The sequence below is a fragment of the Pongo pygmaeus genome, chromosome 19, assembly GCF_028885625.2.
Source record: "Pongo pygmaeus isolate AG05252 chromosome 19, NHGRI_mPonPyg2-v2.0_pri, whole genome shotgun sequence".
NCBI classification, from domain to species: Eukaryota; Metazoa; Chordata; class Mammalia; order Primates; family Hominidae; genus Pongo; species Pongo pygmaeus.
This window is the reverse complement of record NC_072392.2, coordinates 51,942,972-51,959,496: the sequence shown is the minus strand read 5'-3', so window position 1 is coordinate 51,959,496 and position 16,525 is coordinate 51,942,972. Positions and strand designations below refer to the sequence as shown.

Sequence of the window (16,525 nt, the reverse complement as noted above, 5' to 3'; positions counted from 1 at the left end):
GGCTGGAGTGCAGGGGTGCAATCTCGGATCACTGCAACCTCCACCTCCTGGGTTCAAGTGATTCTCCTGCCTCAGCCTCCCGAGTAGCTGGGATTACAGGGACCCACCACCACACCCAGCAGATTTTTGTATTTTTAGTAGAGATGGGGTTTTTCCATGTTGGCTGGGCTGGTCTCAAACTCCTGGCCTCAAATGATCTGCCTGCCTCAGCCTCCCAAAGTTCTGGGATTATGGGCATGAGCCACCCACCAGACCCAGCCCAAGATTTTCCATTCTAACCAAGCATCTAGCCACTCACAGAAGGTCTTTGAGGTCTTGAAGGGGACAAAAACATGTTATGTGCAGGTTAATTGCATAATACATACTCTGTTCTCGCAGTTCCTCAGAAACAGCATGTTCTTTTTTGCTTTCTTGCTTTGTGTGGTGCCCTCTGCCAGGCATGCCCTCCTCTCAACTCTGCCCAGCAAAACTCAACCCTTAGATTAGATGCTTAGATGCTACCATAAAACCTTCCCCCTTCATCCCAGCCAGAAGGACCCACCTCCATTTCTCTGGAATCTTGAAACATACATTTATTGCCGCTCAAAAAGATTTTTATTGAGTGGCTACTTTAGGTTATGCATTGTGCTAGGCATTAGGAAAACCATGAAAACCAAACAAAGTAGACTATTGCCCTTCAAGAATATGTCAGTCCAGGGCCGGGCACAGTATCTCACGCCTGTAATCCTAGCACTTTGGGAGGCTGTGATGGGCAGATCACCTGAGGTCAGGAGTTCAAGATCAGCCTGGCCAACATGGTGAAACCCCGTCTGTACTAAAAACACAAAAATTAGCCAGACGTGGTGGTGCACACCTGTAATCCCAGCTACTCGGGAAGCTGAGGCAGGAGACTTGCTTGAACCTGAAAGGCAGAGGTTGCAGTGAGCCGAGATCATGCCACTGCACTCCAGCCTAGGTGACAGAGTGAGACTCTGTCTCAAAAAAAATAAAAATAAAAAAGAATATGTCAGTTTATAGAGAAGACTGAAAATAAGAATAAGAATGATGCTTGGGTGCAAAAAGTCATATCTAATTCATTGCTAAGTCTCCAAATTTTTATGCAACATTGGAGCAAAAAGAGAAGGACATTTATACTAGAGGCAACCAACCTGGGACTCAAGTATCTCCAGGCCCTAGTTGGACTGGCCAGTGACTGAAGTGACCAACATAAGATTGAAGCACAGCATTTAGAAAGCTGTGTGATAGATAGGGCTTCTGAAACTTTAGCATGCATAAAAGTCACCAAGAAGGCTTGTGAAAACACAGATTGTGGGCTCCCACCCCTAGAAATCTGGTTCAGTAGGACAGGGGTAGGGCCAAAGAATCAGCATGTTTAACAAGTTTCCAGGTAACGCTGATGCTGCAGAATGCAGTGGAAATTTGAACAGGACTTTGTAACTTCACCATTGTTTGCAGTATTCTGAAAGGCACATATTTCTTTAGTAATCAAAAAATAAAAGAGTTGAAAAATGCGTCTTCATTGTCTTTTCAAGGATGTGTAACAAAATGGGCCAGCTCTTCACTTGTGTTGATATTTGATTTTTTTATTTTGCTCATCAAAGCTGTTTAATTATAAAAGAAATATAAAATTGGAAAAAGTTTTAAACATGGTTAAATAGTCTGATAATCAATTTGGAATTTTTAAAAGTAAAAATCTTAAGCTGGGTGCAGTGGCTCATGCCTATAATCCCAGCACTTTGGGAGGCCTAAGTGGGCAGATCCCTTGAGGCCAGGAGTTTGAGACCAGCCTGGCCAACATAGCAAAAACCTCCTCTCTACTAAAAATACAAAAATAAGCCAGGTGTGATGATGCGCACTTGTAGTCCCAGTTACTTGGAAGGCTGAGGTGGAAGGATCACTTGAACCCGAGAGGTCAAGGCTGCAGTGAGGCAAGATCACACCACTGTACTCCAGCCTGGAGTGACAGTGACAGAGTGAAACCCTGTCTCAAAAAATATATATATATATGGGAAATTGTAAAAAACAGCTAGAAAAAAAAGTGCATAAAAGTCATCTTAAAAAATCTAAATAGAGGGCTGGGCAAGGTGGCTCATGCCTGTAATCCCAGCACTTTGGGAAGCCAGGAGTTCAAGACCAGCCTGGCGAACATGGTGAAACCCCGTCTCTACTAAAATACAAAAATTAGCCAGGTGTGGTGGCAGGTGCCTGTAATCCCAGCTACTCGGGAGGCTGAGGCAGAAGAATCACTTGAACATGGAAGGCGGAGGTTGCGGTGAGCCGAGATCACACCACTGCACTCCAGTCTGGGCAACAAAGCAAAACTCTGTCTCAAAGAAAAGAAAAAAAATCTAAACAGAGCTTCACAGAAATCATCAAGACATAAAATAGGAAATAGAAACATCCATATTTTTATTCTTTTTAGAACCAGAGACAAGATTTAAAAGTAATATAACTCATCCCCTCAACTGAGGGCTCAACCAGGGCCAGGGCAGAGAAGATGATGCACATGGTTGAGGCCAGTGGGACCAGAGGCCAGAATACAGCCAGTGTGGCCAGGAGATTTGTTACATACAGGGAACTCAGCAAATAAGAACATACATTGAGGTTAATGGGAGCAGGAGTCCCCATTGTTAGAGGAGGGAGGGAAACATAGAAACGGGAAAGACTGAAATAACTCTGTGGTGTTTACTTGGAATTGGACATAATGGTATAAACTTTTGTTTTTTCATATAGCTAGAAAGAGGATATAGAAATTGCTAATAATAGGCTGAGCGCAGTGGCTCACGCCTGTAATCCCAGCACTTTGGGAGGCCAAGGCGGGTGGATCACCTGAGGTCAGAAGTTCAAGACCAGCCTGGCCAACATGGCGAAACCCCATCTCTAAAAATACAAAAATTACCTGGGCATGGTGACCTGTACCTGTAGTCCCAGCTACTCCGGAGGGTGAGGCAGGAGGATCATTTGAACCCCAGAGGTAGAGGTTGCAGTGAGCTGAGATTGCACCATCTCACTCCTGGGTGACAGACTAAGACTCCATCTTAAAAAAAAAAAACAAAAACAAAAACAAAAAGAAATTGCTAATAATATATGAAATAGATATACTTGAAATAGACATAAATTTAAATACATACTTATACACATATGCTTACATATATTTCCAAGTTCTAGCCACTGAAAGCTCAGATCTCAAAGTGACGCCATTCCCATAGCAATGAACAAACCAAGAACTCAGATTTTGGTTTCTCAAAATCATTTTTCAGTAAAAGAAACTGAGACTCATGGAAGAAATGGCTAATGCCAGAGCTGGGCCAAGGAAAGTACAAGATGAGTCTGGAACATCTATTTGTGCCAAAAAGTAAGAAAACAAGATTAAAGAATAAACCCTAAAACTTTCTAGAAAGGGGAAACACCAGATCACCACAAACGAGTTTCAGAAGAAACATATTCTTATATTCCATTGTAGAATTCTATACCCAACAAAAATATCAATCAAGTATGAAGGCTAAATAATGACTTCTTCAGACAAGCATGAACTCAGAAGGTTTATGTCCTACAGATCCTTCCTGTACTATTCAATTTTTTAAACCAATATATGTATGTGTTACTTTGAAAAACATTTTAAATTTTTTAAAATAGGCTCTTCATACTCAACAGGGGGCAACGGAAGGACATTTAAGGTCTCTAATTATGTTGCCATCAAATTTCATTCTTCTGGTTGTATTGCAATTCTGCTTTACTTTTTTTAGTCCCTCTTTGAGTTCTGAGACCTCTGGGATCAGGGTCATCTTCATTCCCTCCCTCCAAGCCTAGCCCAGGACTTGGTATATGATACCATGTCAAAGAAGTGATGTGGTCACAAAACCTATTCCTTTCTCTTCCTAAGCATACAGATGATGTTTATTTTCCATCCCTTTGTCATTATGTTGGAGCCAGGTTACTTGATGCTGGCCATGGAATGTGGGTGAAAGTAATTTGTACCATTTTCAGAATTGATCCACAAAAATCTCCCAGTCCCCCTCTGCCTCTCCCTTTTTGTATCAAGCTTGGAGGCCTTGTGCTGAAAATGGTGGCGTCTAAGGTAGAAAAAGGCCTAGTTCCTGAATGAGCACATGGAGGATCCCAACACACACACCATCATCCCACTACTGACCCACACTGGACTGTAACATGAGCAAGAAATAAACTTTTATTTAATTAGTCTGCTGGATTGTTGATGACAGCAGTTGGCATATACAGACTAATGTAGATAGGAACTCAATACTTGCTGGAAAAGTACAGGAACTTCCTGTAAGGCTGCTAGAAACAACTTGGCAAGTTGGCTAGTTTCCACAAAAACAAGAAGTAAGCATTATTTCTTTCCAACTCACTTTTCCCATAAACAACTTGTTTCCTGAGATTGTTCCTAATAACAATCGTTATCATTTAACTTGAAGTGTTTACATAATGTTGTTATTGATGATAAGAAATATAGAAAATTTTTAATCAATGACTGTCTCCACAACTAACCATGAGATTTCAGCCATTTCCTATAAGATGCACATATGTAGACCTGGCTCAATTTGTTTATTCATCCTTCTTTTAAAATGTATATTCATAAAGCACCTGGTATACACTAGGTTCTGTGTGAATGGGCAAAGATAAATAATAGATGTTCTCCATCCTGATGATTCAGATGAGGAGAGGAGATTAAATAACCATCTAACCACATCAGCAAGCAGAATGGGGGATGTGCCTCCAAGAACAGCATGGTGAGGGCACTAAGCTGAGAGCCTGCAGAGATGAGATCTGTCCTGCATCCAAATCACTGTGTGAACATGAGCAAGTCACTGGTCCTTCCTGATTCCCAGCTTCCATTCAGTAAATGGCCAGTTTAGACGAATCAAATGGCAAATACATAGCATGCAAGCTGCACTGCAACAGAAACTGCACGTCGGTCACAGCGTATCTTCCCAATGTGCCTGGACATGACCTCAGAATCATTTTCAACACAGAGCTCCAGTCCACCACTAATCAATGAAACCTACTAGCTATCCCTGAATTAGACATTTTCTGAGGTTCACACCAAGCTTCTTTGTAGCAAAAGTCAGAGAAACCAGGAGAAGGTCCCAAAGAGATCCACTATCTGATTTCAGAAAGGACTAAGACTAAAGGCTTTATAGAAAACCCATAAGCTTTTACAGAGCTCCATTGGGAGTCCCATGTTTCTTTATGGCATAATGGGTGAGAACACAGACTTGGAAGCCAGACCACCTGAATTTGAACCCCAGTTCCATTTACCAACTTTCAAAAGCTTAGGCTTTGATTCTGAGCCTGTTTCCTCAACTGCTGTTCTAAAGATTAAATAGGCTAATATTCATAAGGCATCTGGGACAGTGGCCTGTGTGTATAGCAACCATTATATAAGTGAATTATCTACTGAGCACCACAGCACTTCTTCACCCCATGGTGTGGTGACCAGAGTGGAGATGAGACTGAGAACTGCAGGTTCTGCTTCAAGTTTAAGTTAGGATTTCCCAGCCTTGACCAATGAGACCTGACTTGGAGGAGTCCAGGCCTCATTCCATTACCCCAAACACCCTCTAGTCTCTAGATGAACAGATCCTGAATGTCCAGGCCCCATGTGGTCTGTTCTAAGGCCTGGGATGGAATTGGATACAGGACACATCCAGCCTTGAGATCTTTTGCTAAGTGTGAGACAGTGCCCCCAGCCCTGTGCTCATGTTCATGCCTAGGGAAAGGCTTATATCAAAAGAGCTGAACTTCTTCCCACTGGGGATGGCAGACCATTTCCTCCCTTAAACCTTGGCTCTCCCTGCTTCCTTCAGGCCACCGACAACACATGTGCAGGATATGAAATCACTGAGGCATCACTGCTTTCCTACTTCCCTTCCAAATCTCAGCTCCCTTATTTTAAAAAATATTTGGCCTCAATGATCATTTCTCAACAATTCCTCACCGCAGGAGCCTCTGAAGCACCCACCAGGCCAGCTCTCCTCCAGCAACAGCTTCCCACAGCATGAAGGTCTCCGTGGCTGCCATTCCCTTCTTCCTCCTCATCACTATCGCCCTAGGGACAAAGACTGAATCCTCCTCGCATGAGTGCAATGCCTTGTCTTCCTTCCAACCTAGTCCCTGCAGGGAAATAAGCAGGAGTAGGGTTGGGGCTGGGGGAAGACCAGGAGCAGGGACTCTAAAAGGAGGGCTGGTATCTTCTTGAAATTGTGTGTATAGCAACCTTTATATAAATGAATTATCTACTGAGCACCACAGCAGTTCACCCCATGGTGTGGTGAGCAGGATGGAGATGAGACTTAGGACCGTAGGTTCTGCTTAAGAGTTTAAGTTGGGATCTCCCAGCCTTGACCAATGAGACTTGACTTGGGAGACTCCAGGCTTCATTCCACTACCCCAAATCCCCTCTAGTTTCCAGATAAACAGATCCTGAACCTCCAGGCCTCACATGGCCTTCATCTCTTATCATTGCCCCCCAGGACCAGTCCCCCCTTGCCCTCAAGGACATGGAGTGAGACCAGCCTGCCTCTCTACTCCCTCAATTTCTCTCTCTTTGCCACTAAGCAAGAGTGGCCCACCCCATTTGGGGGATATTTCCTCAGGGAGATTAGGAGCAGTGTCTTGAGCCCCTCAAGGGCATTTTTCTATTGGCCTCCTGAGGTTTGGGCCCAGCCTGCTTCCAGCATCACCTGTGCCCAGTGAGTGCAGCATTGCTTGGGTATGGGCTGGGGGGAAACACGACAGTGTGGGCTCCATCCTAGGCCCCCTTTTCTCAGCTGATTTCTTAGAATAAGCTGCCTTTAGAGATAACCAAAACTATTTATCACTCTTGCATTTTACCTACTCTCCTTTTCAGAAACTGGGGGGAAACACAAGGTTGTTAAAATACAGCTAAAGTTGGTAGGTATGTGCACAGTTTGACTTGCCCTCTCCGATGTCATTTGTCAGCTCAGAGGAACAAGGTGGGAGAGTATAGGAGCTCTGACTGGGTCTCAGGAAACAGGAGCCCCTTATGCCGTTCTTTGGATCATAAGGATGCTGTCTGGAATGGAGCTGGAAAACAGGACCAGGTGTTTCTACCCAGACATCTGGCCACCCTAAGTGACCTCTGAGGCCATTGTGATGCACACCCATGATTCTATTCAACAGGGTCACATAACATGCACACACCTGATTTCTCCACTCCATAACCACAACATGCGCCTGTTTGTACAGGGCTCTCGGCCTACAATGTCCTTCCTGCTACCTCTATAATTCAAGCTTGGGGTGACTGCTGTCACCTCCTTGCTTCTCCTATAAGAGCCATGAAACTTCTCAATCAGAAAATAGATGAAAAATCACCCAATCCAGTGATTTTTAAAACTTTTTAGACCACAAAACCTTTTCTTCAAGCAAAATCTTCCACAGAGGCCCAATATGTAAAACAGAAAAAATGCAGCAGGGCCTCTGCAATAGTCCCTGAGGCCCCCAGAGCTCCAGGGAGCTCAGTGTAAAAACCACTGATGCAGTCCAAGGGCCTCATTTACAGAGGAGGGAACAGGGGGAAAGTAAAATGGCCACAGTACACAGGAAGCACAGGCAAGGTTAGGTTAGGATTTTGGTGTCCTGACTCTGTGGCCATTGTCCTTGGGGCTTGCTGTGGGCATCCTGCTCTCTCTGCAGGTTGTCAGTTCAATGGGGACATGGGCAGGGTGGAGCACTAGGAGGGGCTGGGTCTGCATTCCCAAATGGCATGTCTCCAAATCCCTATTGGAATTTCTTCCAAATATTCCTCCTATTTGGAGCACCTTTCCTGAATAAGGCATGAAGGCTGCATGATATTGGCCAAGTCCCTAGCCTTCTCTGCCAGTCGGCCCCCAGAGATGGTGTAAGAAGATCTGAGTGTGCTGTTCTTCAACCCTGGAGTTGAAAGTCATCCACCAGTCTTTCCAAGAGGGGTTTAAGAAAAGGAGGAAGGGTGATCGCTGATGAGGGAGGAGAAAAAGAAGAGCCTGGGAGTACTATGGAGAAGGAGAAGAGAAGATGAGAAAAGCCTACTCTCCTGTCCAAGTTCTGCGGGGCTGTCTCCTCCTTCCTTCCCTCCTCCATGCCCTCAGCTTGCAGGAGCAGCCAACGGTATGGCCTTTAACAAGGGGCCCCTCCTGAGCATCTGATACTCTCTCTTCAGGGGGACCTTACCACCCCTCAGAGTGCTGTTTCACCTACACTACCTACAAGATCCCGCGTCAGCGGATTATGGATTACTATGAGACCAACAGCCAGTGCTCCAAGCCCGGAATTGTGTAGGTGGCACACACACATCACACTGTGGGGAGAGGGAGCCAGCAGGGCCTCCTGGAGGGAAGCAGGGAGTGGTGGTGGAATGGGGACCCCCAGAGTACCTCCCAGGTGTGACTAAATGGGGAGAGGCAGCTGAGGGGCAATCTGGGCACTTTCTGGCTGGAGCCTGCAGGAGCCATGGGGAACCTGACCCCATGGATGGGGAGGTGACAGAGAAGGGAGAAGAAGGCAAAAGGACACTTCCTCAGGGGGACACAGAGACTAGATGGGTCTAGGGGTCCTAGGAACCCAAGAGTATGTCTCAGAAGGAGACTGGCTCTAAGCTGCCTCTATGGAAGAACAGAAAAGCAGTCTAGGTCAGGCGGGGAATTTAGGAGGGAGGGAAGACAGGCTCTCTCTTCCGGCCCCTGGGCCCCTCGGTTTGTGATCCTTCTCCCTCTTGCTCCACAGCTTCATCACCAAAAGGGGCCATTCCATCTGTACCAACCCCAGTGATGAGTGGGTCCAGGACTATATCAAGGACTTGGAGGAGAATTGAGTGACCCAGAGGGGGTGGCGAAGGCACAGCTCAGAGACCTAAAGAGAAGATGCCAAGGCCCCCCCCTCCACCCACCCCTAACTCTCAGCCCCAGTCACCCTCTTGGAGCTTCCCTGCCTTGAATTAAAGACCACTCATGCCCTTCCCTGGCCTCATTCCTTTATACTGGATTTACTCATTGGCCATGCACTGAGGAGACCAGGGAGTCCAGCCTGGGTGTGGCACCCTTGGCATCAAGCCTCGCTCTGCAGAAGTTTCGCTGGAGACTGGTACAAAAAATAGGTCAGGCCCGCAATGCAGGTAGTGAGAAGCAGAAAGTGAGAAAGAAAAGCAGTGTAAAGACTGTCTCCTCCTCAACCACATCAGTAGCAGACCCCATTTTCTTAATGCTTTCTATACTCCAAGCACTCTGCTAGGCAGTCTGTATGCATTATCTTATTTAAGCTTCATGACAAGTGTAAAAGCTAGGAATCATCATTTGATTTTTTAGGTAACACTTCACAAAGGGCTCTCTATAGCATTCAAACTCCATAGTCCTTTCTTTCTGTGCTGTTTCCAAGGCCTTTCTTCACTGCTGTCTGGAATAGGAATGATTCATGAAGACATTTTACCCAATCCCTCCTCTTCGCTTACATACACCAGATTATACTATATTGTTTTACTAATTTTTTTATCCCCTAGAAGGCTTAGCAGAGAGCCTGGCCCATACCAGGTGTTCAGGAAATGGATGGATGGATGGATGAAGGAAGGGAGGAATGGGTGGATGGAAGGATGAAGGGAGGGAGGGATGGAGAGAGGGAGGGATGGAGGACGGTAAGGAGGGAGGGATGAAGGGAGGGAGGGAGGGAGGAATGGATGGATGGATGGATGGATGGATGGATGGATGGATGGATGGATGGAGAGAAATAGGGAGGGAGGGAGGGAGGGACAGATGGAATAAGACAGGAATCAAGAGGAGGTCTATGCTCCAAGAATAAGCTCTCAAACCCATCTTCAGGGCCCAAGGAGGAGCTCTGTGTGCTTTGAATAAGAGCTTGCCCAGAGTAGGGATTATGACCACCCTTTCCTGGCCTCCAGCTTTCCACAGATAAGGGCTTGTGAGCCACAGTAAGGGCCATATGGGGGCCTGCATGCCAAAGTTACAACCAGGCTTCTCAGGCCTTGTCACCTCCATAAAGAGAGGTCAAGAGGATGCCCCATATACGTACCTCACAAAAAGCCACAGCTTCACCACAGGTGAAGCCTTGAACCCACCAGGACCAACTGCATTATATGGTTAACCTATCTATGAGCAGTCATGCCAAGCAGAAAGCCCCATAAGGATCTGCACAGTCCCTGTTTCTGCCCCTGCCTCCCACTGCCCTCAACGCCTGAAACACATCACCTATGCCTCTAAAGCTCGCTGTCCATCAACAGCAAAATCCCTTATATCTTTGATCTCTTCTCTAAATGCAGCTTTCAATGTGGAAAAGGGTCCTGAGGCACCTGAAGAGAGAGGAGGCTGTGGGACAGGTCCAGCCAGAGCCCAGGCCAGAGGGGCGGAAGCTGGAGTTCTGGAGCACAGACGCAGGTTGTCAGGTGCACAGAGTTGGAGTGTCCCCTGCTGGTCATGGTTGGCCACGGGGGCACCCAGGAGGGATCAGCGGGCTGGCTACACCTAAAAATCAGTCCAAAGTCTGAGGTCCAAAGAGATGAATAAAAACATTGACAAATAAGTCAAATGGTCCAGCAACAAATGGGGACCCAAGGATCAGGCACATTTTTTTTTTTTTTTTTGGAGTATTAGCATACGCTGTGACATGAAAGAGTGTGAGTTCAATCATGTGGCCTTGGACTGGGAGGGGGCATATCCTTCTTAGAGGCAACTAAGCCCTACGCTTGCCTCAGTCTGGGCTCTGTAATCCTGCTTTGTGCTCATTCTCCCCAAGACTGATCACCTGGGGGAAGCTGGGATGGTTCAACCCTGCCTGTCCTTCCCCAACATACAGATGGTGGCAGGTAACATGGTGAAATCAAACAGATCTGGTTTTTCATCCTGCCTATCCACCCAGGTGACCTTGGACAATTTATTTAGCCTCTAAGCCTCAGTAGTCCCAGGGAAGTAATAATCACTACTTCACTATTTTAAGGATTATATAAGACAGGGCATATAAGGTAGCTGACACACGTTTGCCCATTTCTTCACGTGAATTCAGATTCTACTGAATTCAATTCTGCACCAAGTCCCATCCTCTGCTGCCCTCTGTTTCAGCAAACACTGAGGCCTGTTGTTTCTCCTCCTCTACCGGCTCTGATGTGGTCAAGGTCCAGAGAGCTGAGTAGTTGGCAAGCGGACCACCAGCAGCAGACAACATCTTCATTCGGCTCTCCCTGAAGCTGTACTGCCCTGCTGAGAGGATGAAGGTCTCCGAGGCTGCCCTGTCTCTCCTTGTCCTCATCCTTATCATTACTTCTGCTTCTTGCAGCCAGCCAAGTGAGTCCACTTGTCTCTGTAGGGCAGGAACGAGAAAGGGGGATGGAGCAGCTGGCAGGGAGGTGGTGCCAAGGGCGCTGTGGGGTCTCTGGCCTCATAAGACCCTGTGGGCTCTCCCCACCTTCATGCATAGCTCCTGACCTCCAATTCTCTCCTTTGTAAGTAGAGCTGGGGTTGGTCCGGATCTTTCTGGGGTAAGTAGTTCCAGGAAACTGGGTCACCATTTCCTCAGGAGTCCCAAGCGTGGTGAGCAGGAATGATCATTCAGGAGGAGAGGCCAAGAAAGCAGCAGAAAATGCAACAAGAAGTGCATGCAATGAAAGGGATGGGGAGGCACGCGGATGAGAAAGAAAAGTGGCAGGTGCCCTGGAAGAATGAGTGGCGAGAGGAAGGAAGGTTCAAACAATCATGTGGGTCCAAGCCCAGGAACTGGGAGTCTGAACCGAGACACCCCTTCCTCAACATGGCTGGCACAGGTTCCTGGGACTATCAGACAACCAAAATGAGTCCCAGTGGAATGGCTGCTTGGGAATCTATGGTCTCCTTCTCCATCCCCCAGCCTATGACTAAATAAAATCTGCAGAAAAGAGGAAAGGGGTTGAAAGGTTTTAGAGCTGTGGGGAAAGGGAGAATTGGGGCCTATGGAGGATGGGGTTTGTTTTGCCCCTCCATATCTCCACCCTCTATCATCGTTTATGAGGACCTGGTGATGGGTGTGGGGGCACAAAGACGTGTACCTGCCCTAGGCTGCCCCAGCCATTCTTTTCTCTTTTGTTTTTTTTGTTTGTTTGTTTGCTTGTTGTTTTGTTTTGTTTTGTTTGTGATGGAGTTTCGCTCTTGTTGCCCAGGCTGGAGTGCGGTGGCGCGATCTCAGCTCACCACAACCTCCGCCTCCTGGGTTCAAGTGATTCTCCTGCCTCAGTCTCCTGAGTAGCTGGGATCACAGACACACACCACCACACCCAGCTAATTTTTGTATTTTTAGTAGAGACGGGGTTTCACCATGTTGGTCAGGCTGGTCTCGAACTCCTGGCCTCGTGATCTGCCCAACTTGGCCTCCCAAAGTGCTAGGATTACAGGTATGAGCCACCATGCCTGGCCTCTTTTCTCTCTTAAGGTCACCCTGGCATGTAGTCTGGCCTGACTGCCTGTGTAAACACAAAGGAGCAAGGGTCAAGTGCACCATGTAATCTGCCCACATACTCTCAGGATGACCCTGGTCTTTGTAAACTTTGCTTTGAGGACCAGTGATATGAGCATCACTTATAGAGGGACTGTGTGGGAGGGGAAAACAATACTCTTTGGGAGAGTCAATGAGGCCAGTGCAGTGGGTTCAGGCTTCAAGAAAGAGAAAATGGCCGACCCAAAGCATGGATCAGCAAGATGGTGCTCTCAAGATGTCCCAAGCTTTGCCACTCACTGGAGGCAAAGGGGTGAAGCTACAAAAAGATTTGCACGCTGAAGGTTTGGGGGCTGGGAGAGATCTCTGGACTGACCTCTTGTGTAGTATCCCCAGTTGATGGGTAGTCAGGACAGCTCAAAGGAAACACAGCGACAATAACCAATCAAGTCCAGTATCCTGCATACATCAAAGAGATGGGGGGGCAGGGAGGGAAGAGCCATTTCCAAGGCAAGAAGAGCAGTCATTACTACCATTGGCTCTTAATTATAATAAGCACTGATTGAGCCTTTCTGTGTGCCAGGCTCTGAGTTAAGGGCTTTCCAATCATTTTCTTACCGAATTCTAACCATGATCCTAGGATACAAGTATCATTTACCCCCACTTAATAGATTAGGAAACTGAAACCTAGGGAGATTAAGAAATTTGCCCATGATTCAAGTCAAAATTCAAATCAAGTAAAAATTCCAACCCAAGCTGTCTGACCCCAAAGCCTAAATCATATACCTTTTCCTCCTGCTCTAACTTCTGTCTCTAATGGCTCTACTCTCTCACTCTTCCCCCTAACCTCCGTCTCTCCGATACCTCTAAGATAGAGTCCAAATTCCTCAGTAGCTCAGCACGTGTGTGACCAGACCCTTCTCTCTCTCTAGTTTCATCTCTGCCCATTCATTCCTTCCTGCCTTGCATGCCAGCCACCCAAAATGCCCAGCACTCCCAAGACACACTGAGCTTCCCCTACCTTCAGGCTTTCCTGCATTTCTTTCTTCCAGATTCTACCAGTCCTTTGTGTGTCTAAACCCTTTTTTTTTTCTTTTGAGATGGAGTCACTCTTTCGCCCAGGCTGGGGTGCAGTGGCGCAATCTTGGCTCACCGCAACCTCTGACTCCCGGTTTTAAGTGATTCTCCTGCCTCAGCCTCCTGAATAGCTGGGATTACAGGCATGCGCCACCATGCCTGGCTAATTTTTGTTAGTAGAGACAAGGTTTCACCATGTTGGCCAGGCTGGTCTCAAACTTCTGACCTCAGGTGATCCGCCCACCTCAGCCTCCCAAAGTGCTGGGATTACAGGCACGAGCCACCACATCCAGCTGTGTGTCTAAATCCTACTCATCCTTTACGAATCAATGCAGGCCTCACTTGCTTTGAGACTTCTTCCTCAACCACCAAGAATGGGTTAGGGGCCCCTCATTCTGTTCCCATAGCACCTTATGCCAAAGTCTGTTCTATCCTGGACCACATTCTATGGTAGTGTTTGTTTAACTTTTCAATTTCTCTTTCAACCCTGACTAGTCTGTAAGTTACTTAAGGGTAGTGACTGTATCTTCCTCATGTTTTTACCCCCATAGAGCCCAGCATATAATACTAGCTCAACATATGTTTGCCAGATCAAGTCACTAATAAACAAAAGAGTGAGCCAGCTTCCTCCTGGTCCCTTGGCAAGTGTGAATAACCAAGTCATTTGTAGTTGACACTCAACTCAGAAGCTAAGGGTTCTAAATGTATGTCCCCCAAAGGGATTCATCTCTTGCACTTTCTCCATTACCAGTCAAGCTATCATTGGTCTCCTCTAACAGACGGCTTTGCTGTCAGAGGAGTGAAACACAAATGGTGGGAGACAGAGGTGGGCAGCTGTGGTGTCCCCTCTGCTTCCCTGGCTCAGCTTGCAATGTGATTCCTTCAGAAGTTCCTGAGTGGGTAAACACCCCAGCCACCTGCTGCCTGAAGTATTATGAGAAAGTGTTGCCAAGGAGACTGCTGGTGGGATACAGAAAGGCCCTCAACTGTCACCTGCCAGCAATCATGTAAGCACATCCTTGTAGATATTTCTGTGGAGAGGGACAGGGAGCCCAGGGGCAGGAATGAGATACATGGGACCAAGAGGTCTCCATGCTAGAAGCAGCGGAGTAATGGCTAAGGTCTCCATGCTAGAAGCAGTGGAGTAATGGCTAAGGTCTCCATGCTAGAAGCAGTGGAGTAGTGGCTAAGGGTTTGGCCTTTGGCTCTCAGGGGCCTGGGATTAATTCCTAATTTTGCCACTTTTAGCTATGTGGTCCATTATGAAACCCAAGCTTGAGGGTCAAGGCTGAGTAGAGAAGGGACTGAGAGAAGGGATGGTAAGGTGGTTCTGAGGCCAGAGAGAGAGTCTGTCTGAGGGAACCCACTCAGGAGAGGCCCAGGGAAGCTTTAAAGAACATAAGGTGAGCTCCATGTGAACCAGAGGTGGGGGTGTGCACCGGACCCCTGACCGAATCTGCAGCCCATGACGGTCTAATTCTGCCTCTGCAGCTTCGTCACCAAAAGGAACCGAGAAGTCTGCACCAACCCCAATGACGACTGGGTCCAAGAGTACATCAAGGATCCCAACCTACCTTTGCTGCCCACCAGGAATTTGTCCACAGTTAAAATTATTACAGCAAAGAATGGTCAACCCCAGCTCCTCAACTCCCAGTGATGACCAGGCTTTAGTGGAAGCCCTTGTTTACAGAAGAGAGTGGTAAACCTATGAAAACAGGGGAAGCCTTATTAGGCTGAAACTAGCCAGTCACATTGAGAGAAACAGAACAATGATCAAAATAAAGGAGAAGTATTTCGAATATTTTCTCAATCTTAGGAGGAAATACCAAAGTTAAGGGACGTGGGCAGAGGTACACTCTTTTATTTTTATATTTATATTTTTATTTTTTTGAGATAGGGTCTTACTCTGTCACCCAGGCTGGAGTGCAGTGGTGTGATCTTGGCTCACTTGATCTTGGCTCACTGTAACCTCCACCTCCCAGGCTCAAGTGATCCTCCCACCCCAGCCTCCCGAGTAGCTGGGACTACAGGCTTGCACCACCACACCTGGCTAATTTTTGTATTTTTGGTAGAGACGGGATTCTACCATGTTGCCCAGGCTGGTCTCAAACTCCTGTGTCCAAGCAATCCACCTGCCTCAGCCTTCCAAAAGTGCTGGGATTACAGGCGTGAGCCACCACATCCGGCCAGTGCACTCTTAATACACAGAAAAATATCTTTCACATCCTTCTCCTGCTCTCTTTCAATTCCTCACTTCACACCAGTACACAAGCCATTCTAAATACTTAGCCGGTTTCCAGCCTGCCAGATGATTTCTGCCCTCTGGGTCTTGACCCAATAAGAGCCCCATAGAACTCTTGATTTTTCCTGTCCATCTTTATGGATTTTTCTGGATCTGTATTTTCTTCAATTATTCTTTCATTTTATAATACAACTTTTTCATAGGAAGTTGGGATGGGAATATTCACATTAATCATTTTTGCAGAGGCTTTGCTAGATCCTCTCATATTTTGTCTTCCTCAGGGTGGCATGGGTACAGAGAGTGCCTGATTGGGGAAAAAAAAAAAGAGAGAGAGAGAAAAGAAGAAGAAGAGAAACAAATCTCTACTTCCCATGTTAAGCTTTGCAGGACAGGGAAAGAAAGGGTATGAGACACGGCTAGGGGTAAACTCTTAGTCTAAAACCCAAGCATGCAATAAATAAAACTCCCTCATTTGACAGCTTGATTCCTAACTTCCTACTTTTTTTCTGCTAGGGTGAAAGAAGCTTAATCTCAGTTTTTTTCAGGGGCTTCTCCACATTTCTTGAGACTTTTGTCAAGATTGGGGGCCATTTATATTCAATCTCCCCCCTCTGTCTCCAGCTCAACAGCAGACAGCTGACTCAGCTCCCTTGCATTCAACATTCTCCCAAAACGCTGTTGTGAAGACAAAACAAAAGCCAGGTAATTAAGACCGGATGGTTAAGAGAAACAAATAAATGCGGTGAAGTGTCAAGCTGAAAACGCGCCAATGAATTGGATTCT

The 16,525-nt window shown here is 46.7% G+C and overlaps 2 protein-coding genes across 3 annotated transcripts; both read left to right on the top strand.

Moving 5' to 3' along the window:
• The first annotated feature begins 6,016 nt into the window (after positions 1-6,016).
• CCL14 (C-C motif chemokine ligand 14) lies at positions 6,017-8,830 on the top strand. Its single transcript, XM_063655424.1, has 4 exons — positions 6,017-6,095; positions 6,869-6,916; positions 8,180-8,294; positions 8,743-8,830. Exons 1-4 carry the CDS (start codon positions 6,017-6,019, stop codon positions 8,828-8,830), a joined length of 330 nt encoding a protein of 109 aa, XP_063511494.1.
• Positions 8,180-15,299, top strand: CCL16 (C-C motif chemokine ligand 16). Of its 2 annotated transcripts, none has more exons than XM_054455858.2 (6): positions 8,180-8,294; positions 8,743-9,112; positions 10,286-10,408; positions 11,082-11,303; positions 14,387-14,507; positions 14,992-15,299. In XM_054455858.2, the coding sequence occupies exons 4-6, from the start codon at positions 11,228-11,230 to the stop codon at positions 15,155-15,157; spliced, it is 363 nt and encodes a 120-aa protein (XP_054311833.1). In that variant the 5' UTR covers positions 8,180-8,294; positions 8,743-9,112; positions 10,286-10,408; positions 11,082-11,227; the 3' UTR covers positions 15,158-15,299. The 2 variants fall into 2 exon arrangements, with proteins under 2 accessions (XP_054311833.1, XP_054311834.1); XM_054455859.2 differs by lacking the exon at positions 8,180-8,294 and adding an exon at positions 8,320-8,400 and having other exon boundaries at positions 10,286-10,400.
• Positions 15,300-16,525: the final 1,226 nt, after the last annotated feature.

What these genes read in the sequence shown, in the direction of transcription:
- CCL16 (XM_054455858.2), top strand. Translation starts at nt 11,228, where the DNA reads ATGAAGGTCTCCGAGGCTGCCCTGTCTCTCCTTGTCCTCATCCTTATC. An exon ending in TGCTTCTTGCAGCCAGCCAA is followed by an intron (nt 11,304 to 14,386) that starts GTGAGTCCACTT and finishes TGATTCCTTCAG; the next exon opens with AAGTTCCTGAGTGGGTAAAC. An exon ending in TGTCACCTGCCAGCAATCAT is followed by an intron (nt 14,508 to 14,991) that starts GTAAGCACATCC and finishes CTGCCTCTGCAG; the next exon opens with CTTCGTCACCAAAAGGAACC.
- CCL14 (XM_063655424.1), top strand. Translation starts at nt 6,017, where the DNA reads ATGAAGGTCTCCGTGGCTGCCATTCCCTTCTTCCTCCTCATCACTATC. An exon ending in AAAGACTGAATCCTCCTCGC is followed by an intron (nt 6,096 to 6,868) that starts ATGAGTGCAATG and finishes TCTCCTTTTCAG; the next exon opens with AAACTGGGGGGAAACACAAG. An exon ending in TGCTCCAAGCCCGGAATTGT is followed by an intron (nt 8,295 to 8,742) that starts GTAGGTGGCACA and finishes CTTGCTCCACAG; the next exon opens with CTTCATCACCAAAAGGGGCC.